Below are 24,024 nucleotides of genomic sequence, written 5' to 3'. Positions count from 1 at the left end.
CATTAAGACATGAACATGTATTCATTATTTTAGTCAGCTTTACTAATATTTAGTAATTGTGAGGACTCTTTTCCTTTTATTTATTTATTTTTTCAATCGTAAACTTCAGGTGTTTAGGACACATGAGTAATCTTTTTTCTATTCTTATCTTTTGTACTACATTTTTCCTAGTATGTACTATTTTCATTATTTGTAGCTTGGAGGAACTCTGGGCGAAGTGAAAGTGTTCTTATGACACTCATTTACATCCACGAAACATAATAATGCTAGTCGTTCATAGAATTTACACTTTCCAGAATCATTCCTATATAATTATGACTTTTCTCACAATACTGTCCCCTTCTCCTAGGATCAGCACCTATTCCTTGCTTGTGGGTTGACTTTATGAGAACACTGCCTCTTTCCATTCTGGCAGGTACGCTCCTTACAAAACATCTCTATTTTTTAGGTCACAGATCGTCCTATCACCGTGTAGGAACATCTGCCCTTTATACTTAGTGAATGCCGGGTACACCCCCTTTATCCTTTCTGAGTAGGCCTCACACTTTGTTACCCTAATATACGTTTCTATGTATACCATAATTAAGTATCTTCTGGTAAAGCTATAAATCAATTTTAAACTTTGCATTGATTCTTTAATATATCATTCACTCCTTAGAGTCCTTCTCTAATGATCAACTTCTATACTTTCAATAGATATTGTGTCTATATATACTACATACGTGCCACTATCCCTCAATTCATCAGAGTTTTTATTGCACTGATGTTGCTTAGTCATCAACCTGACTAATTCTAGTCCTACTTTCATTTTCTTTCTTTGCTCATGCGTCTCTCTTATTTATCCATTACTCATTATTACTTTATAGTTCCTCGTTATGTATGTGCACCTCTTCTTATGTAAATTCGATGTAGAACTGTCATAACTTCCCATACATGTGCGCATAATTCCCTATTACACACCTTTTCCCCTACAACACCTGGCGGTTGTCACATAGTGACAGACTTTGTCTTATATAATTTAATGTTTGTGTAGAAGTGTATATTTGTGTATATGTGGATGTGTGTTTGTGTAGTCTGATTCTTCGACCTTCTTATCTAAAGATAAGATGTAGGTTATTAGTAACCACAGAAATAAGGAAGGACTTCAGCGATAGAAGTTTATGAATATGGAAAGAGGGAAAAGATAGGCACGTCCTCAAGATGAGAAGTAAGAAAGGAAAAACTAGATGTGGTTGCTAGGATCAAAGAAGAGAAAGAAGATAGCCCCAAAGACAGGAAACCCTTCCCACACCCCTTCCCCAGGGTACTTACCTCTCACGTACTTGAGTGAGACGCCGTAGGAGGTTTGGTGTTAAATCGTCTCCTACAGAACGGACTTGTCCCACCTTAACCCTTTGAGGTCCCCGAAGGAAATCCTAGCAAACATATGGAAACGGCAAATGAAGAATAATCAGGCACACTTGTTTGTGAGGGTTGTTTGAAAGGTGTGATGTGTGTTTTGTGTTAGGCATGATTTATCTGTTCTTTTAAATCAAGCTTTTAGCTACAATACCCACCCCTTTCAATATTTATACAAACCCTCCCATCTATATCACATCTCATAAAAGGACCGAGCGAGGTGGCGCAGTGGTTAGCGCACTGGACTCGCATTCGGGAGGACGACGGTTCAACCCCGTCTCCGGCCATCCTGATTTAGGTTTTTCGTGATTTCCCTAAATCGTTTCAGGCAAATGCCAGGATGGTTCCTTTGAAAGGGCACGGCCTATTTCCTTCCCAATCCTTCCCTAACCCGAGCTTGCACTCCATCTCTAATGACCTCGTTGTCGACGGGACGTTAAACACTAACCACCACCACCACATCTCATAAAAGGTATAAAATACTCTATACAAAATAGAAAATCTATACACTATGGTATAACAATGATTCAGTTAGTCACATCATATTGTATTTTCCACAAACAAAATACTCTTTTCAATTTATTTCTCCAGACATCACTTTTTTTCTGTGATTCTCTAAGGTTACTCTCTATTTCATAGTAATATCAGTTTTTTAAATTAATTAATTAATTATTTTGTTTATTAAGTTGTTCTCTATTTTATGGTCATATTCAATTTTTTTAAGCAATAAGATTATATGATAATTTTAGATTTTAAAGGAATTTGGTGCAGGAAAACTATTTTGGAAGAAACACTGAAAACAACTCGGGATCCAATGGTCGTCACTCCACCTGTTAACTCAGAATGTTAACTTCCCTGGGGGATAGATGACTCCGCCCGGGTCCCATAGATCTGATATCAACTTTTCTTGACCACTGGCAGACCAGTATTTCTCTTTAAATCTCTTTTGAAAGTCTTTCCAAGAGGAAAATTTCTCAATATTTACTATACCCCATTCTGAGGCTTCCCCTAGAAGGTACCCCACAGCAAATTTGAGCTTCTTGGAATCTTCCCAATTTTTTGATAAAGCTTCGTTAAATCTTTTTAAGAAATGGGTCGGATGTACATCTCCATCTGGCTTAAGTTTAGGGAATTGTCTAGATAACCCTGAATTAGCTCCCCATTGCAAATCAGTCACAGCTTCACTAGTTAATACAACATTAGGTGATCTTGTACCACTTCGTACTAAAGTAATGCAGTTTTGTTTCACGCTCACCTGGCGTAGAATTCTTGTAGCGTAGGTGAGCAGATGTGGAGGCAAGTCAGCACCGGTGAACAGCAGGTTTCCGCATCTGCGTATCTGCAATGTGTGTGAGAGCTATATACTCTCTGCCTGGGATCTTCTTGGTTGAAGTGTTCTATGCATACTTCTTAGACAAACACATCGAAATCTTCTTTACTATTTTTATCGCTGTGAGTTTTTCATTTCTTCACAGTCTTTCCCTTCAAAAGTTTTCTCCATTGAATACTTAAACGTATTCCAAAGTCTCGGAGTAATTTCCTTGTCTTATTATATTTGGTTGCTGCGGCAACACACAACAGCTTCTTTCCTCATTTTTGACTTAAAATTCTTGTTTTCTGGGTCCTTTCACACAGGTCGCCACGTTCTAACGTTCCGATGACTTAGTGTGGGTGTGGGTTATACTGATTTATTTGCCCAAACCACATTCCACGTCTTTATGAGGTGACTTACTTAGAATTTTGCAGCCCCTGTTCTTTACGGGATAGTCGGCTGCTGGAGAATCTCTTGACTTCTTTTCTGTCGAATAATGCTAGGTACAGGAACTTTCAAGCTTCTTTCTACTAGCAAAATAAGTAGCTGTACAAACTTAAGTAAGTCTTTCGTACAGTTGTATGTTAGAAACAAATTAATTTATGTTAGAAAGAAAGGCTGCTTAGACACGATGACTTTCAGAAAAGGAGACTGAAAAAACATCTTGCCTCTAACAAGGCTGAGTCAAGAGTCTATATGAGTAATTTTTCAACTGTTCTTGTTTCACATAACAATAGTCAGTGACACAATAAGCACAAAGCTGCATATACAGGGTGTTCCAAAAATGAGCGGTATATTTGAAACGGCAATAAAAACTAAACGAGCAGCGATAGAAATACACCGTTTGTTGCAATATGCTTGGGACAACAGTACATTTTCAGGCGGACAAACATTCGAAATTACAGTAGCTACAATTTTCAACAACAGATGGCGCTGCAAGTGATGTGAAAGATATAGAAGACAACGCAGTCTGTGGGTGCGCCATTCTGTACGTCGTCTTTCTGCTGTAAGCGTGTGCTGTTCACAACGTGCAAGTGTGCTGTAGACAACATGGTTTATTCCTTAGAACAGAGGATTTTTCTGGTGTTGGAATTCCACCGCCTAGAACACAGTGTTGTTGCAACAAGACGAAGTTTTCAACGGAGGTTTAATGTAACCAAAGGACCGAAAAGCGATACAATAAAGGATCTGTTTGAAAAATTTCAACGGACTGGGAACGTGACGGATGAACGTGCTGGAAAGGTAGGGCGACCGCATACGGCAACCACAGAGGGCAACGCGCAGCTAGTGCAGCAGGTGATCCGACAGCGGCCTCGGGTTTCCGTTCGCCGTGTTGCAGCTGCGGTCCAAATGACGCCAACGTCCACGTATCGTCTCTTGCGCCAGAGTTAACACCTCTATCCATACAAAATTCAAACGCGGCAACCCCTCAGCGCTGCTACCATTGCTGCACGAGAGACATTCGCTAACGATATAGTGCACAGGATTGATGACGGCGATATGCATGTGGGCAGCATTTGGTTTACTGACTAAGCTTATTTTTACCTGGACGGCTTCGTCAATAAACAGAACTGGCGCATATGGGGAAACGAAAAGCCCCATGTTGCAGTCCCATCGTCCCTACATCCTCAAAAAGTACTGGTCTGGGCCACCATTTCTTCCAAAGGAATCATTGGCCCATTTTTCAGATCCGAAACGATTACTGCATCACGCTATCTGGACATTCTTCGTGAATTTGTGGCCATACAAACTGCCTTAGACGACACTGCGAACACCTCGTGGTTTATGCAAGATGGTGCCTGGCCACATCGCACGGCCGACGTCTTTAATTTCCTGAATGAATATTTCGATGATCGTGTGATTGCTTTGGGCTATCCGAAACATACAGGAGGCGGCGTGGATTGGCCTCCCTATTCGCCAGACATGAACCCCTGTGACTTCTTTCTGTGGGGACACTTGAATGACCAGGTGTACCGCCAGAATCCAGAAACAATTGAACAGCTGAAGCAGTACATCTCATCTGCATGTGAAGCCATTCCGCCAGACACGTTGTCAAAGGTTTCGGGTAATTTCATTCAGAGACTACGCCATATTATTGCTACGCATGGTGGATATGTGGAAAATATCGTACTATAGAGTTTCCCAGACCGCAGCGCCATCTGTTGTTGACAATTGTAACTACTGTAATTTCGAAAGTTTGTCTGCCTGAAAATGTACTGTTGTCCCAAGCATATTGCAACAAATAGTATATTTCTATCGCTACTCGTTTAGTTTTTATTACCGTTTCAAATATACCGGTCATTTTTGAAACACCCTGTAGATTCCATGGTTCTTCCATACATAGTCACTAACACATCTGTGGATTGCCCGACAGGTACTTGTCGGTGCCATTCAACCGCCGCGTCTACTTTCTTCCCGTGACTGATTTTAAACCTGCACACACAAACATGTGATGCGCAGTAGGTAGGATTTTACCATCCCACACTCGTATCTAGAATATCGTGTGTTCGAGACGGCAGAAGGCTGAGTGGTTCTAGAATTTACACAGAAATTCTCGAATCACTGGTGTTATCCCCTATTGTTCGCCATGCACGGATCTGCTCGTGAACTGTACTGAGTGTGTCTTTATGTACTTCATAACTAACAAAAAGCTGAACATAAAATTATATCTCCAACCGTAAACAGCAAACTACACTAATAATTCCAAATCCGAAAATGAATCTATTTCCCATAACTGCTAACATCAAAATAACTCCCAAAAATGCTGCCACAAACTGTTCCAATCTTATTCTTTCAGACAGCATTCAAGGTGTGCAGGGAGTCACTCTCAAACAATTTAGATGCACAAAAATCTCACAGTAGAGAACATTACTACATACTCCAAAAAGCCCTCTGCAAACATGATTGTTTTCAAACACACCGCACCATCATGGTGGCACACAACACAACACAGTTACATCATGTGTCAAATTAGATGGGTGATGCTGCAAACTTTGGGTGACCTGTATAAGTTTTTCTATTGAATGATGTGAGGTAGTCATCCTCCATCACCTTAAAATGAATTATAGGCCAGTGACTCACTGTCTCTGGGCAGAGGACACGCTACTTTTGATTCGTGTTGCAGATTGCCTTCACCCTGTCAGATTTAAATGATATTTATTTATTACTGTTTTTTTTTTAGCTGCTTGCATATCTACTGTGTGTGACTTGTTATCGGACCTGTAACTTTATTGTAGGCGATAACAAGACAACTGTAGCTCAGTAAAATTATGCTTGGCAGCAGAAATTCTCTAAATTACTAACTAATGAAGTATTTTATTTAGGAGCAAATCATACTGTTATATATCTTTTTGTGTTTTAAAATTAGAATTTTTGTTTGGACAATAATGTTCTCATTGTTTCCTGTAAATACTTACTCAGCCACATAACCAGTAAGAATTGATCAGAGAAGACTGAAACAACACAAAGAGAAATTTAGACAAACAGTAGGAAAATATCAAAATATTGCAAAATTAAAAAGGACAAAAATAATTCTCTTAAAAGAAAAAAGGACTAGTAGGAACAGTATTACCAAAATGTAAATACCTATAAAATTTCAACTACTACATCTTGGCTTTACAAATGAGAAAGGGAAATTGGATTGCAGAGTAAGATGTGTGATATACATAATCAGGCTGGGAAAGGGGACTTAGCAATTGGAATGAGGGTCCTAAAAACACCATAGTAATGATAATTAAGGGAATCAACTGGGGTAGATTTCAGTTCCCAGTGCAGGCATTCACACTATACATAATTTGTATCTGTAAGGTATCAATCTTCATGAATCATTTTCATAGTCATCGTCATTATACGTAGGTAAATCTGCCAAAAGACATGTTTAGGTGAACTTTGTCCCACATAATGTCCTACTTCTTGCTGTTCCCTTGATGTTTGGTAGGATATTCTTCCTTCACACTTTTCAGCATGCCATACCGCCTTCTGTATCTGTTCTGTTGCTGTCTGTTTTTCACTTCATTTATAGTTTTGTACCAATAGCTTTTCCTTAGAGTGTGTCTGACTCAGTTCGCATCCCCTTCTCTGATATGTGTCATGAGAATTCTTATTTCCAGAATGAAAAAAACTGGTGGAAGTAAAGCTGTAAGGACAGGTCTTGAGTTGTACTTTGGTAGCTCAGTGCACTTGCCCATGGGAGGCAAAGGTCCCGAACTTGAGTCTCGGTCCACAATACAGTTTTCATCTGCCAGGAAGCTTTAGAATTCTTATTTCCTATACTCTTTCCAGCACTAAGGAGTTTCTTTCTCTTTCACCTTCTTGACTTTCATCCATTCTCCACAGCCAGATTTAAAAGCTTTCTAAATATTTCTCATAGCTGCATTCCTGAAGATCAACATTTATGAGTCAAAGGTAACTACAGTCCAAATAAAACATATGGCAAAGTTCTTTCTTAAATCGCAGAACAAGATGAGTAGACGTGTGTGTGTGTGTGTGTGTGTGTGTGTGTGTGTGTGTGTGTGTGTGTGTGTGTGTGTGTGTGTGGAGGGGGGGGGGGAGCTGGGTCAAATCAGAATTTATGTTTTCCATGGCCTTTCCAAATGATTTTCAATCTGGAACCGCGCGACCGCTGCAGTCGCAGGTTCGAATCCTGCCTCAGGCATGGATGTGTCTGCTGTCCTTAGGTTAGATAGATTTAAGTATTTCTAAGATCTAGGGGACTGATGACCTCAAATGTTAAGTCCCATAATGCTCAGAGCCACTTGAGCCATTTTCTAGTTACTTTGAAAATTACGCAGCCAATTTCCTTTCCAATCCTTTGTCCTGCAAGAGCTTGTGTTCAATGTGTAATGATCTCATTGTCGTTAGGATGTGAAAACCTAATCTTTCTTTTTTTTCTTATGTTATGTTTGTGATGTCAGTACCTATTTGTAAAAATGAATGTTCCAAAAAGTGGACAACTTATCATAGTTTTATTTCCATTGAATATATTATTAGTGTGTATTATTTGGTTATTAAGTTAAATTTAAATATATGTTAAATGTCAGAGGATGCCCCAGGGTGAGGGAATAACTAAACAGGCATGGGAAAAGTGCAGGTCATTTATCACAAGTCATTCGTTACTTCCAAAACAATTTATTGTGCAGGTACCAGAAACACTAATAAAATGCAAACGATTCAGGCAATTACTCCAAAATTCCTTTAGTTGAACCAATAGATGAATAATCATGTAATGTAAATGAATAACATGCACCAATTAATGATGGACTAACAAGTAAATAGTATGATCAAGTATATCTCAAACCATTAATGAACATAACTTGCAAAACGTGTAGTAGCATAAATTCAGACGAGTCTGGTATAAACACAAATATCCAATATTTGATCATTCGAAGAAGTCCTTTGGGCATATTCAAGATACTGACATGGGAAAATAATAAATGACCTTTTAACAAATTGAGCATTACACCAATATTAAAACTGTTAAGTTAAAAACCTACTCTGATCAGGGAAAACATGGAAGGGGCAGGTATGTCAGGCCAGGTCTGAATAAGATGGTATAGAATAATGGGCATTACTGGTTGAATTAACGCCCAATTTCTATGAGATAGACACCTAACTTATGGAGAATGCCATAGCATGTCAGGAGGCCGTAATGTCCCGGAAGCTACGGTGAGACGGGAAGCAGCGCACTCTCCCCATGCACGCACGTACACAGCTATTGCGGACAGGCTATGTCCAATGAACTGGCAGGTAACAGATAACACCCCAGAACAGTGCCTCCACACACTATGAGCAGCTCGGAAGGCCAAGAGCAAACAAGCAAAAATATAGTTCGTGCATAATAGCGATGGACCATAGAACATATGAAAATGCTCAGACCAAGACAAGAAGCTCAATGTAAGCATGGGCCCAAGCCCCAACCAAACCCTGCATATAACAAGAATTTTAAAAAATAAGAATTACTGAAAGGATTTACCAGTTAATCTTACAATAAAATACACCAAGTTAATGTAATAAATAGGAAATTGCATGGTACTCAGACATATTAGCTTAAGTGGCTTAAAAGGTAACAGGCAAATCTTGGGGACTAACACTCAGACAACTACAATAGTAATTATATTTTAAACAATAATCTTAATTTTCTTGAAAGCTGTAAAATCTTTCCAGAGTTGTAGGACTTAATAACCCAAATGAGCCAAGATTCACTGGGGCGCTAAAATTTGCTTACAACAGCTGCAGGCAATTTTATAGTCAGTACATCAGTCAGGGAACCAACAACTTCCAACACAAATAAAACTCAATTTCGAACTCAGTGGTCACTAACACATGTGGCAGCGTAGAATGTATGACAGTTAATTTCAGGTGCAACTGACAAAACAAGTAGACATTGAACAAGATATAATTAACAGAAAGTTTAAAACACTCAGATATGGCACTCAGATAATTTCAAACAGAGGCACCAAAGGGTGAATTTAACACTAGAGACAGATTGATGGGGAACCACAGGCTGTTCAGCATAGCAGGAGCAACTTCAGCATGGGAGCAAGTATGTCAATCAAGTAACAAGTCCCCCCTGTGGGTCCGGGGTTTAGAATAGGCTCGAGGCATTCCTGCCTGTCATAAGAAGTGACTAAAAGGTGTCTCTCACATTTCCACAGGGACCTTCTTTTGCAGTCTGGTGATGACCTGCGCGGCAACTTAGAGCGACGAGGAGTTCATTTCGTTCGGCACGTCCATCAGGGTCAGAGGGATAATTAGGTTGTCACGGTGCCTTTATCTTGGCCTTCAAGGGTGGCACATTACCTGAGAAAGTCAAGGTGATGGTCTACCACTGTGATGTCAAGCCATATATCCATCTCCCAATGTGGTGCTTTAAGTGCTGGAAGTTCGGCCCTATGTCTTCCTGCTGTACTTCCAGCATCATGTGTTGAGACTGTGGGCATCCATCCCATCCCAATACTCCAGGTGCTCCACCTCCCATCTGTGTCAACTGCGGGGACCATCATTCCCCTTCCTCACCAGACTGCAGGATTTTACAGCAAGAAAGGAAAATTGTGGAATACAAGACCCTGGACCGACTTACCTACACTGAAGCCAAGAGAAAAGCTGAGCGCCTACATCCTGTGGCTATGGCCTCCTGTTACACCGCCGCTACGAGAGCGGTTGTAGCCCCATCAGTTCCGTGAGTTCCAGTCGGCTCTCAGAACTGGAAGACTACACCTGCCCCTTTGATGGGGGGGGGGGGGGGCATTTTCCTCCCTGTTGCTCCCACACCACCTACCTAGCTCGGGAGCACTGTCCCCCGAACCACAGGGACACCAGTCCCCACTTTTCAGCTGGAGAAGCGTAAGTCTTCCTTGGCTCCTCACACTAGGAAGGGGTCCCTTGTGTCACTCCCTTCCCAGGTTTCTGCTAGTGGAAAAAATGACACCTGCCAGTGGTTGAAGTGTCCAAAATCAGCTGGTTGTAAGGCTGGTACCCTTGTTTACCTTTTTTTAATGAACATCTTATCACCTCTTTTCAAGACACTGTCCATTTTTTCAACTGATTCGTCCACATTCTTTTCCGTATCTGTACGAACCCACAAGCAGTTTTATAGGGCACTGTCGGGGTGTGGGCAATGTATGACTTGTTCTTACCAGTTGTGTCACTCGTGCAGTCGCCATAAAGCCCATACTACTAATAAAGAATTTATACTAAAAATAGCAGCTAAGCAGTTGTTAGCATCTCTCTTAGACAGTGAATTGACGTGGTGTAGTTCCATCAATATGGATGTAGAGGCTTATAGACAAAGTTTAAACGTTGTTGTAAATCATGCTCTGGAGAAGGGTGTACTGAATAAATGGAATTTGCATTACGTCTGCAGCTACAGAATTACTCTGCAATTCAGAATGAAGTGCCCAGCTGAGGATTCATCAAACTACTTTCAAGCTATTTCTCTACCATTCTGTTCTTCAAGAGCATGTGGGAAAAATGAATATGTAAATCTTTCAGTGTAGTTGATACTCAAGTTATTGTGCATATGAGGATGGAAAGACCCTTTATTGTATGATCATACAATTGCAGACCAATCCTTGGGAGTATGCATACAGAGTACTAGAAAATGGAACATCCACATAAAAAGTCCTAAGTAAGGCAGATGCCAAACTGAAATTCATGGCAAGAATCCTTGGGAAGTAGCTTACAAAACCCTCATTCAACCAGTACTTAACCTTCTGCCAGGCGCGGTGTTTGTCACAGTGAGATCGGGCGCGGTGTATCAAATTGATCACACCGTTTATTCACGTGATCATTTATTAAATTCTGTTCACAACACATATTATAAGTGCCAAATATATTTAAAGAAAGACAAAGATGACATACGAGCACAACTACAGTAGAAAGATTCATCATTCAGATTTCTTATCGTCAATGTTGGGCTTCAGTAACAAATGATGAAAACGTCGCTTTTTCATTTGCTTCTTTATTATATTTCACTAATAAAACACATTACAAATGACAATTATCTTTACAGAACGGCTATTATGACACTGGAGCAGAACAACGATGATATTACAACTCATTCATTTGTTTCATTGTCACTTTTTGACTGTGGTAACAAATGCGGAATTGTTCCGCATTCAGAGCAAAAAGGTTCAATGTATCAAACAGATAGGCTTCTGACACATTTTGAAACAATATTTTGTCAGTCTTTTTTTTCTGTGTAGGTATTACGCCTTTTCCTCTTGATCCCAGTCCCTTGTTCTTTGTTTCTGCTTGTGTCTTCTGCTTCTTCTTGACATGTTGGTCTATATTGTTGTAGCCGCAGTTGAAGATCTCTGTGAATTCCTGAGGTGTCCAAGCATCTACGAACCAAGTGAGGTAGAACTAACGCATGTGAAAGTTGCTTCAGGAATCCTTTTCTTCGGATAAAATTCTCTTTGTTGCCATAGTAAATTGCTTGTGAAATGATTCCACTCATATTGATCATTGCAAAAAATATGACCATGGGCCAACGGCACACATTTCTTGCTACATTGTATGAAGCGGTCAACTTATCTGTAGTGTCAACTCCACCTTTGGTGCTATTGTGAAATGTTACAATGAATGGCTTCTGTTTATCTCCAGTGTCAGCATCTACTGAATTATCTTCATGCAAACTTGACGCCAAGATAACACACTTCCCCTTTTTAGGAACGTAGGAAACTAGAGTACAGCCTTTCTTGAAGCCAAAAAGTTAACTATGGACAGCCCTGCCTCTACTGGTAGCAAACTCCAGAGGAATCTCATGCTTGTTTTTCTTCATTGTCCCAACAAAAGAAAGATTTTTTTCTTCTTAGCTCTTCTATCAAACCAATACTAGTAAACCAATTGTCTGCTGTCACATTTCGACCTGACTGATAAATTGGTTCACATAGTCGGAGAACAGCATCTGAAGGTTTATTGCTAATGTGGTACAATCCTTCTGGCTGCAGCCCAGCGTATATTTCCAGATTATAGAGATAAAATACTTGGGAATCCCCAAGAGCGTGTATCTTAATTCCATATTTGTTTGGTTTGCTAGGTATGTATTGGTGAAAACTGCACCTTCCACGGAATCCTTCAAGTTTCTCATCTACTGTAACGTTTTCTCCGAGTGTGTAGGATTTCTGGCAATTCTGTACAAACAGAGAAAATGTTTCCTGAATCGCTGTTATCTTGTCTAATTTTCTCCTTTCATCGCGAGTCACACGATTGTCAAATCTAAAGCACCGCATGATGAATTTGAAACGTTTTATATTCCTAACGAGACGAAATTTTTCAATTCCATCCCCATCACTTCCCCACAGATCTTCTAAGCTTTGTCTGTTACTTTTGTTAACACCAGCCAAAAACAGAAGACCAATGAAAGCTTTTAATTCAATAATATCTATAGGTTTTACGTCTCACTCTCACTGAAAAGAAGCTTTGATGCTCTCAATATACTAATTGGTATACAGACCTATAATCGACAAAATGTCATCATCTATGAGACAATTCCAACATTCCAAAGGCGTTCTCAATGCTTTCGCCGCACTTATAGGACCAGGTAACTTTCGAATAATATTGTGAGCCCTGAAACGTACTCTCTGCAATGGTGGAACTTTATTCCATTTTGTCTCTTTGTCCCTTCCAGTATAAGTACTTCCTTGTCATTTTCACTTTCGTTTTCCTCTGTTTCTGAATCTTCCTGTCGAACTTCAACTGTGTCATCACAATCTGTGTCTACTTCATCTTCAAAATCCTCTTGAACTTCATCATTATCCTCTTTGAACAACATTTTTTGTATTTCTGCAACATGATTTGGGTCATGGAGGTTGTACGTCTTACTGTAGCCTGCCATGATCAAGTGTCTCACACCTAAAATGGTAAAATTCCTATAAAATAACGCAGTCAGGCACAGTGTATCAATTTGATACCTGATACTCAAACATTCTTAACTGACGATTAAACGGTCCAAAAAGAAAATAAGTGCATTACACATTGTATATTAACATTGTACTACTTACTAAGTTATGTTGATAACCAAAGAAATGAATTGTTGAAATGCAACACGAACGGGCACAGTGTATCAAACTGATCAATCAGCACATATATCGACAACAGAGCAGTCGTATCGACACTGAAGCACACAAAAATGACAAGCTTTCGGAAAAGGCTAGCTACTAGCGAGTAGGTGTGAGTGATGCCACTTGTTGACAAATAATTTACAGTAAACTTTGAGGTGTATCAATTTGAACAGCTGCGCCCGACGGAAGGTTAAACACTGCTCATTAGTCTGAGCAGCGTTTTATCAGCGGGTCATTGAGTAAGCATGAAAGTGTCATAGAGGTATTCATCTCACCCAGAGGTAGGCACTACAAGAGAGGCATTTAGGCGAGTCGGCCAATATATTGCTCCCTCCTACATACGTCTTGTGATAATGCCCTGAAGATAAAATTAGAGATATTCAAGCTCACACAGAATTTTACGAGTGATCATTTATCCTGTAGTTCATTTGTAACTGGAACAACAAAAGGGGGAAATGGCATTGGTGCACAAAGTACCCTCCAGCATACACCGTATGATAACTTGCAGCGGTATAGATGTACATATAAATGTAGATGGTGTATTTGTCAGAGAATGTTACAGGCATTATCTTAAGTAAATATTATAACACGCAACTTGAAATGAAAATGAGGTAAGTGAGAGTAGTAGAGTAACTAGCAGATCAAAGATGATGTTATTTTTCCATAATAAATACAAAAGAGATCCATAGTAAACAAAAAGTCATTTGAAAAAGTCTGCCACTTAGATATTCACAGAGAAACCATTTTATTTATGTTCTTGACAGTTGGTTTATAAACTCACCATTATCATCATATTGATTTTGCAGAAGGATAAAAATTCTGAGCTTTCTTTTCGTTGGCAACATTGCAGTATTACACAGCTGCCTCTTCAGCCTCCTATTGTTGCTTGTGGGTATGGAAGACTGTACAACAAGGACGCTGTAATTGAAATGTTACTGGATAAAGCAAATGCTCCAGAAAGTGCTAAACATATAAAATCTCTGAAGGTAAGTAAAAACAACAAGCAATTACTAATAATGAGAGAGAGATTACTTTTCTTCTTCTTCTTCTTCTTCTTCTTCTTCTTTCAGTGGCTCTACAGCTCATCATGAGCCTTGGAAGGCTCTTAAACAGTAATCTGTCATTTATCTTGGTCCATTGCTAGAGCTGTCCAATATCTGTAATCTATTATCCAAAAATCCTCAATGACTCCATCTTTCCATCTGATTCTCTGCTGATGACAACCTCTTCATCCTCAATTTCCTTGTAAGACCTTTTTGGATACTTGTGCATCACTCACCCGTGCTACAGGCCCAACTCACCTCATTTGGGATGATTTCGAGATACTTCCAACATTTTTAGTTAGCTGAAAGGTCATTTTCATCTTCCTTGCTATGAGTTTATTAGCCCCCTGATTATGGCTGTTCGGATATATTAACTCATTAGGATTTTTTAAGTTTATTGATTCTCTTAATTTTTCCATAATCTGTTTTCATGAAATTTTGAGCATCTTTAGTATTTGGCATGTATTCTGCTTTTACGTAATATATTTGAAGGTGTGTTTTTCCTGCAGTCCTTTCCAAAACATTGATTTATTTTTATGTTGTTGCCATTGCCACGTTTTTGGAGTAGGGCCTATGGCAAGATTGTTGGCACAATCTAAACATTGAATTCTTATATTCTTGCTTTAACAGCTCAGTTGCATCTGGTCATGTACTACATTCTTTCTGAATTCTTCTTCCCATTCTCATATACCTTATCAAGAACACAATTAAACAAAATAAAGGGAATCAATGCTCCTTATCTAATGCCTGTTCACACATCGAAAACTTCAGATCCCTGTTATGAAAGTTTAACTTTAGACTTTGTGTTTATTAGGTTTGAAAATTATGTTTCTTGTTTTATATTCCTCACCAAACTATCCAAATATTTGAAATAGAATGTTCTGTCTACAGCCACATGCCTTTTTTTAAGCCTACAAACGCAGTGACATGGGGCATGCTGTGTTGTTCACATAATTTCATCATCATTTGTGGAAGTGGCGAGTCTGGACTGTGTAAAGCTTGGGAATTTGTATGGGCACTGTGTAAAGATAGGGAATTTGTATGGGCACTGGTAACCATGCAGTTGAGTGCCCCACAAACCAACTATATTCATCATTTGTATGCTGACTCGGATTATACACTAAGAGACAGGATGTGCTCCACCCATGATTTGTCTTTAAGAAATCCTTGTTGATACTTCCTGATCTTGTTGTTTACCTGCTTCTGTAGCCTATTTTGTAGCACTTTGTAAATGATCTTGTATGCAACTTGTAACAGTGGTATTCCATGGTAGTTGTTGACATCAGTTTAATCTCATTTCTTGTGTGAAGTATGAATTAATGCTCACCTCCAATTCTCTGGATTTTTGTTTGTTTGCTGTTTATTTCTCCATTTTCCATTTTAACCTCTGCAATAATTTTTCGTGAGCCAGTTTTGACAATTCTAAGACAATTCATTCTTCACCCATTACTTTGTTGTTTTTCATCTCTTGAACTATAGAAGCTCCTTCTTATGTGATGGATTTGATTCTGAAAACTTCACTTCAGGAGTTGAGGTGGGAGGCCTCTCTTTTGGTGCATCATAGTTCATTTCCTGAAATATTTAAGTGATAAGTGTTAATTATCTTTGTTGGGTAATGATACCTTTCAATTTTCATTTTGAAAACAAAGATTTTTTTTTGGGGGGGGGGGGGGGGGTGTTTGTACTTGGAGTTAGTGTACAATGTGTAAGCTGCTGTAAAAATATAGTGTGAAAGTGATAAACTATCACTGAGTGCAACATTTATGACAGAAGCTTTGTTCGTTTAACATAGGATGTTAAAGAACTTCAGCTGACTAATAACCCATCATATGCTCGATCCGCTGAGAAAGGAGATGCATATGTTGATCGTCAAACAGCACCTTACATCTGCCCTGTTATTGGTCTTGAGATGAATGGCAAATTCAGATTTGTTTTCCTGTGGAATTGTGGATGTGTGTTCTCGGAAAGAGCTTTGAAGTTAGTGAAAACACAAACATGTCACAAGGTAACTATCATCTTGCCATAAAATAATGTTTGATAACAGTCGTTGGTTATGCAACTAGTATGAGTAGCCATTTTGTTATGTTTCAGTGTATAAGATTGCTTTACTAGTATTAAAGGAAAGTATAACTACATGCATTTAAGTGTGAAGTACAGTTTAAAATGTTTGTACTACTCATTTGTAGCAGATTACAAATGACTGTATAAAAAGTAACACTCAATATTCATTCTGATTGTTTGGTTCTAGATTTACTTCTATGTACTGTATCTCTAGAAACTATGTTATTTACTGCTGTCACTAGCCACAGAACCCATTGTACTTGATGAAGAATGCCAAATATGCGTATAGTACTCTCTGAACAATTCTGTAACAGTTTTCATTAAGTCTGATAACATTTATTCTTAGCATTTACGCTACCAGCACTGTCCCATTCGAGCCAAAGAGGAGAATGCAGTTGACAATAGCTCTAAATCATCAACACCTTCCTTAGATTGCTAATACTATCGGATGTGATATCTCCTTAATCTAATTGCACAGTTTGTCTGTGTTTGTAATGAACCAAACGAGAACTCACTGGTTGCTAGCGAATAACATCAGCAGACTTTTAATCTAAGGATCATTCCACGTCAAATCATGCACATCACATCATGTCATGTCACCCATCATCTCAGATTTTCATGAAACTTCACACATTTGTTTATATTTGTAACATAAGAATTTGTGCAAAACCTTTGTGCTCTCAGACTAAAACTTTTTTTTTTTAATCGAATCTCAAATGTAGTGATATTTTAATAACTGGGCTCTGCAATAATGCCAGTGCAAAATGGTACTTACCTACATAAATGCCCATAACTTAGGTGTTAAGTTTTTGATTTGAATTTTTTTCATAAGTTAAGAGAGGCAAATGCTTAACAGACATGTAATTATTTAAGCAGTAAAGTTACAAAGAACAGTACAGAAAATTAATTTGACACCTTCCACATTGAAAAATGCTTATATCACATATCTCCAATCTGGAGGGAACTTATAATTGGTCTTAAATAATTCCAAGGACAGTACACATGGTAATAAAATAAAATTATTAATGGGTTTTGTACGAATGGACACACAGATAAATCTGGAATCACAATACTTTGTGTTGTGGTGGTGGGGGCAGTAAGAAAGATCATCCATACCTGACACCCATTGCTTCGGATTTTCCCAAAACTTTTTTGGACAAATTCTAGTGTCCGATTTCATCCGTCGGCTTTGAGCAATGACGTCATACCTAAGGTAAAGACGCTACGTATAGGCAATCTATGAACGCCACTTGTCATACTCGTAAACAAACAAATGTAGCGCCCGATAAAATTATAATCACAGTCACGTAGTTATTTACTTAGTCATGTATTATATCGAAACGAACTGAAGGTAACGAAAATAATTAAGAACAAGAATTAGAAATGAATTTTCATGTCTGCTAAGAAGTATTCTTGTAATTTCTGCGACTAGTAAAGCACAGAGAACTTTTAAATTGCATTACAGTAAAGTGCATGGTGAAGTCATATTTCTATAAAATAGTGTTAATTTTATATTAATTATTGAATGTAATGGGAGAAGTGCAGGAAAGTAGGAGTTTTGGGCGGGGAGAAACTAAAATGTATCAGAAAAACAGGAAAATTAAATGAATGACAACAAATACAGAACAGTAGCATAAAATGTGGAGCAGCTGACACACTAAATTCTAAAAGAAAGCCAGTACATGGCAAACAAATATCTAAAAAAGATAAAGGACATTAGGATCTATAGCTACAATTAACCTATGTAGGTATATTCCAGTTACCGATTCAAACTGTTCCATGATTCATACACATAAATTAGTTTTGCAGTTGTATGCACTGAAAAGTAATAACATTTCTACATTTGTAATTGCTCTCTATAACTACTGTGGTGTATAACAAAAATTGGAATTGGTAACTAGAACTGACCTTCTATATAGGTCAGTTCTAGATATCGATTCTAATATTAGTAACTTTTTTGCAGTAGTTCAGAGAGCAATTACAAATGCAGAAATCCTATTAGCCTACATTTCAGTGCTGAAAAAAATTATATAATTAATGAATCATCGAATGGCTGGAATCGGAGGTCAATTCTAGTTACCAGTTCCAACTATTCGATGGTTCATAATAGTGGAGATTTTTGCAGTAAATGTGTGGACTACGGTATGTTTTTATAGGATTTCTAGATTTCTTATTGATCTCAGAACCACTGCGAAAAACTATTAAATACTGTGGTTACAGCTTCCAGATTTTTCTCTTTTTCATAGTGCACTCTTTTTCATAGTGCACTCACTATTATTAAAATGATATAAGTAACGAACCATAGAATGGTTGCAATCGGTTACCAGAATGAACCTGTATAGGTCAGTTCCAGTTACCAATTCCACTGTTTGTTAGACTTTACTTTTTGTCAATTTTTGTTACTTGTATATTCCTCCCGTTAGATTTAACAAGTAGTATTAAAAGTTAACGTCGGTTCATAATATTATCACTTCGTCATGTGCTATACTGTACGGGACTTAAAGGATCTCTGTGTTTTTCGTACTCCCATACATTACGACAATAATTTATTTCAGACATGTATACTTCTCTTTTTCTGTTCGTATTTATTTTAGTTACTTTTAATTCTTGTCTGTATAACTTGTCGCTAAGTAATTAATCGCTTGAACTGTGTTTGTAATTTTATCATACACTTCGTTTGTTTACTGATACGATAAGTTTCTTTCAAAGATTGCTTCTATGTAGCATCTCTGCCTTTGGTATGACGTCATTGCTCAAAGCTGACTAGTGGAATCGGACGCTAGAATTGACCTACTTTTTCTGCTTGTTACTTTCTGCATGACAATAGTCAATGCAAAATTTCTCCACATACTTCACGTAGTTTAAGGGGGGAAAATGGAAACTTTTTTACAAACGTAAATGCCACAACTAAAGTTTGTCATTCGGATTGCTTTATTTCAGATAATAATAATAATAATGATGATGATGACAATGATGATGATGATGATGATGATGATACACTTACACAAGGAATAACTTATCTGAAACCTAAAGATCAAGCAGACACAGCAAACCCAGCTAAATATCGCCCCATAACATACCTACCAACAATATACAAAATATTAACTTCAGTAATTACACAGAAATTAATGACACATACAACACAGAACAAAATTATAACTGAAGAACAAAAAGGCTGCTGCAAAGGAGCATGAGGATGTAAAGAGCAACTGATAATAGATGCAGAGGTGACATATCAAGCTAAAACTAAACAAAGGTCGCTATACTACGCATACATTGATTACCAAAAAGCTTTTGATAGTGTACCCCACTCATGGTTACTACAAATATTGGAAATATACAAAGTAGATCTTAAATTGATACAGTTCCTAAACATAGTAATGAAAAATTGGAAAACCACACTTAATATCCAAACAAATTCAAATAATATCACATCACAGCCAATACAGATTAAGCATGGAATATACCAAGGAGACTCATTAAGTCCTTTCTGGTTCTGCCTTGCTCTGAACCCACTATCCAACATGCTAAATAATACAAATTATGGATATAATATTATTGGAACATACCCACACAAAATCACACATTTGCTATACATGGATGATCTAAAACTACTGGCAGCAACCAATCAACAACTCAACCAATTACTAAAGATAACAGAAGTATTCAGCAATGATATAAATATGGCTTTTGGAACAGACAAATGTAAGAAAAATAGCATAGTCAAGGGAAAACACACTAAACAAGAAGATTACATATTGGAAACCACAGCGACTGCATAGAAGCGATGGAAAAAACAGACGCCTATAAATATCTAGGATACAGACAAAAAATACGAATAGATAATGCAAATATCAAAGAAGAACTAAAAGAAAAATATAGACAAAGACTAACAAAAATACTGAAAACAGAATTGACAGCAAGAAACAAGACAAAAGCTATAAATACTTATGCTATACCAATATTGACCTACTCATTTGGAGTATTGAAATGGAGTAACACAGACTTAGAAGCACTCAATACACTTACACGATCACAGTGCCACAAATATAAAATACATCACATACGTTCAGCAACAGAAAGATTCACATTAAGCAGAAAGGAAGGAGGAAGGGGATTTATTGACATAAAAAACCTACATTATGGACAGGTAGACAATTGAAGAAAATTCTTTCTAGAACGAGCAGAAACTAGCAAAATACACAAAGCAATCACTCGTATAAATACATCTGCCACACCACTGCAATTTCATAACCACTTCTACAACCCTTTAGATCACATAACATCAACAGATATGAAGAAAGTAAATTGGAAAAAGGGAACACTACATGGCAACCACCCGTATCATCTTACACAGCCACACATCGATCAAGACGCATCCAACACTTGGCTAAGAAAAGGCAATATATACAGTGAGACGGAAGGATTCATGTTTGCAATACAGGATCAAACAATAAACACCAGATATTACAGCAAGCATATTATTAAAGATCCCAATACCACAACAGATAAATGCAGACTTTGCAAACAACAAATAGGAACAGTAGATCACATCACAAGCGGATGTACAATACTAGCAAATACAGAATACCCTAGAAGACATGACAATGTAGCAAAAATAACACATCAGCAACTTGCCATACAACATAAACTAATAAAACAACACGTTCCCACTTACAAGTATGCACCACAAAATGTACTGGAGAATGATGAATACAAATTATCCTGGAACAGAACCATTATAACAGATAAAACAACACCACATAACAAACCTGACATCATACTCACCAATAAAAAGAAGAAATTAACACAACTAATCGAAATATCCATACTCAGTAAAACAAATATACAGAAGAAAACAGGAGAAAAAATTGAAAAATACATCCAACTGGCTGAGGAAGTCATGGACATGTGGCATCAGGATAAAGTTGACATTATACCTATTATACTTTCAACTACAGGAGTCATACCACGCAATATCCACCAGTACATCAATGCAATACAGCTACTTACAAACTTGTATATACAACTACAGAAATCTGTAATTATTGATACATGTTCAATTACCCGAAAGTTCCTAAATGCAATGTAACATATACTGTACAGTTAAAAGGAAGTCATGCTTGATCAAGGTCCGCATCACTTTCCATTTTTAACCAGACATAATGTGTGAGATAATAATAATAATAATAATAATAATAATAATAATAATAATATCGTCACTGTCATATTTTCCCAGATGTCACAGAATGGATGTATCTTTATTGGAAAACAATTAATAGCTATATTTCACTTATGGGAAGATAGAAAATCAGCTTAAGTGTTGTGGTCCAGACACTGACTTTTAAGCTTTCTGACAGCTGATACAAATGTATATTTATTGAAAAAGAACCACCCTGAGGTTTGATAGGTATTGAATGTTCATTTAACATACATCACACCGTTCGTTAGAAGATCATTCAAATCAGATTATGTAAACTGACAGCCTATAGTAAGGCTGCCTCATGAAAGTACAGAGCCAAAAGTTATAAATTTAATTGAAAGATTTTCATTACACGGGCTAACTTTACTTAGGGTGTCAAATTAGCATCTCTAAACAACAATTATTGTAGCCACACTAATGTTTAAAATGTACATGTTCAGCAATGAAGATCCCTGAAACAGTCAGTGAAATTTCTTAAGAGTGTTTCTGTTTTTAATCTACTGTGACAAATTATATTGTGTTAACTTCATAGCTTTTTCATTAAAGTAATACATTCTGCATAATGATGTTGATGTAAGTACTCCAACAGCATGTAAAATGTTTTCAAAAGTTACAAAACAATAGTCTTGCTTCTCATGCCAAGAGAGTGACACTGCTGGTCCAGGTGAGTGGAGAAAACATAGTTAAATGTCTCTTCCTTCATCACAGACGTTTATGACAAAGGCAAAGTACCATCTGTCATCATATACAGCTGCTACAAAAGAATTTTGTTGAGGATGAACGGATGCCCATTGTGGGGCATTTTCATTGAATGAAAATATCAGGAAAATCTTATGATCAAGGAAATCTTATGATTTGCATTTTTAGATAGTTTTCTGTGTTAAAGTATAAGGACTTTGCTTGTGCATTTGTGTTGCTGTAAGTTCACTGGTTTTAATTAAGTGTTGCTTTTTTTATAGAGTATGAGTACTGAGGCATAGTATTTTAGGCACTGGACAAAGATTTTACAGGGCTGCGAATGGAACTTTATTAAAAATACTCCATACCTCCAGGTGGCAATGCAGGAACTGTATCAATTTAGAATCTACCTTGTATATTTCCAATATTTGTAGTAACCATGAGTGGGGTACACTATCAAAAGCTTTTTGGTAATCAATGTATGCGTAGTGTAGCGACCTTTGTTTAGTTTTAGCTTGATATGTCACCTCTGCATCTATTATCAGTTGCTCTTTACGTCCTCGTGCTCCTTTGCAGCAGCCTTTTTGTTCTTCATTTATAATTTTGTTCTGTGTTGTATGTGTCATTAATTTCTGTGTAATTACTGAAGTTAATATTTTGTAGATCGTTGGTAGGCATGTTACGGGACGATATTTTGCTGGGTTTGCTGTGTCTGCTTGATCTTTAGGTTTCAGATAAGTTATTCCATGTGTAAGTGTATCAGGGCATGTGTATGGGTCTGCAATGTAACTGTTAAATAATTTAGGTAGATGTGAATGTGTTGAGGTGAACTTCTTTAGCCAGAAATTTGCTATTTTATCATTTCCAGGGGCTTTCCAATTGTGTGTAGAATTAATTGCTTGGGTGACTTCATGTTGCAAAATCATCACTTCAGGCATTTGTGGTATCATCTTGTATGAGTCTGCTTCTGCTTGTATCCATCATGCGTGTCTGTTATGTTGTACCGGGTTTGACCATATGTTGCTCCAGAAGTGTTCCATGTCTGTTATGTTTGGTGGATTGTCTATTTTAGTGTGTGTGTTATCTATTGTCTGGTAAAATTTCTTTTGGTTTGTGTTGAATGTTTGCTTTTGTTTCCTTCTATTTTCACTTTTTTTGTATCTTCTAAGTTGTTTGCCAGTGCTTGTAATTTCTGCTTCTTTTCATCTAATTGCTCTATTGCTTCTTGTTGTGAGATTTTACCTAACCTTTTTCGTTTTTTGTCTGATATTTCATTTCTTATAAATTGTGTTAGCTGTCCGATGTCTTTTCTCAGTTTTTCTATTCTGATCGGTAGCCTGTGTTGCCGTGCTGGTTTTGTGGGTTTCTTCTGTGTGTTGGTTGGTTCTGATCTCTGCCTAGTGTGTATATTTAGCGTAGTGAGTGCTCCTATATAAACCAGTAGTTGTAACTCTTCCATAGTTGTATTTTCATTTATTTTGTTGTGTATGATTGTGTTGATAATTGTTATTGTTATTTCGACTTGTGAGTTATTTGGTGGTCTATGCAAGAATGGTCTAATGTCTGTATTTGTGTCTTTGTATTCTATATATGTCAGCTGAAATTTTTCTTCTATATCTAACATGTGTGTCACTTCGTGTTCTATTTGTGCTTGTTCTGGTGGCTGTCTTAAGATTTATTATTATTATTATTATTATTATTATTATTATTATAAGTTAGTCCTACTGACTGTGCTTTGATGAATCTCATAATGCGTTCGACTGCTTC

General features: G+C 37.5%; 1 protein-coding gene and 1 non-coding gene across 3 annotated transcripts in view; both read left to right on the top strand.

Moving 5' to 3' along the window:
* LOC124788727 (replication termination factor 2) overlaps window positions 1-24,024 on the top strand; it is a 69,444-nt gene that overhangs the window by 6,607 nt on the left and 38,813 nt on the right. Inside the window, exons 2-3 of one of the 2 annotated variants that reach the window (XM_047256008.1) lie at window positions 14,079-14,258; window positions 16,108-16,320. In XM_047256008.1, coding sequence (XP_047111964.1) covers window positions 14,079-14,258; window positions 16,108-16,320 — 393 coding nt within the window. The remainder of the gene's footprint in view (window positions 1-14,078; window positions 14,259-16,107; window positions 16,321-24,024) is intronic. The other variant, XM_047256009.1, reaches the window with a different exon arrangement.
* Trnaa-cgc lies at window positions 1,613-1,685 on the top strand. Its single transcript has one exon. It is a non-coding gene; the product is annotated as a tRNA-Ala (tRNA).

Source organism: Schistocerca piceifrons, chromosome 3 (assembly GCF_021461385.2).
Source record: "Schistocerca piceifrons isolate TAMUIC-IGC-003096 chromosome 3, iqSchPice1.1, whole genome shotgun sequence".
Classification (NCBI taxonomy): Eukaryota; Metazoa; Arthropoda; class Insecta; order Orthoptera; family Acrididae; genus Schistocerca; species Schistocerca piceifrons.
Note: the sequence above shows the minus strand (reverse complement) of the source record. Positions and strands in the feature narration are given on the sequence as shown.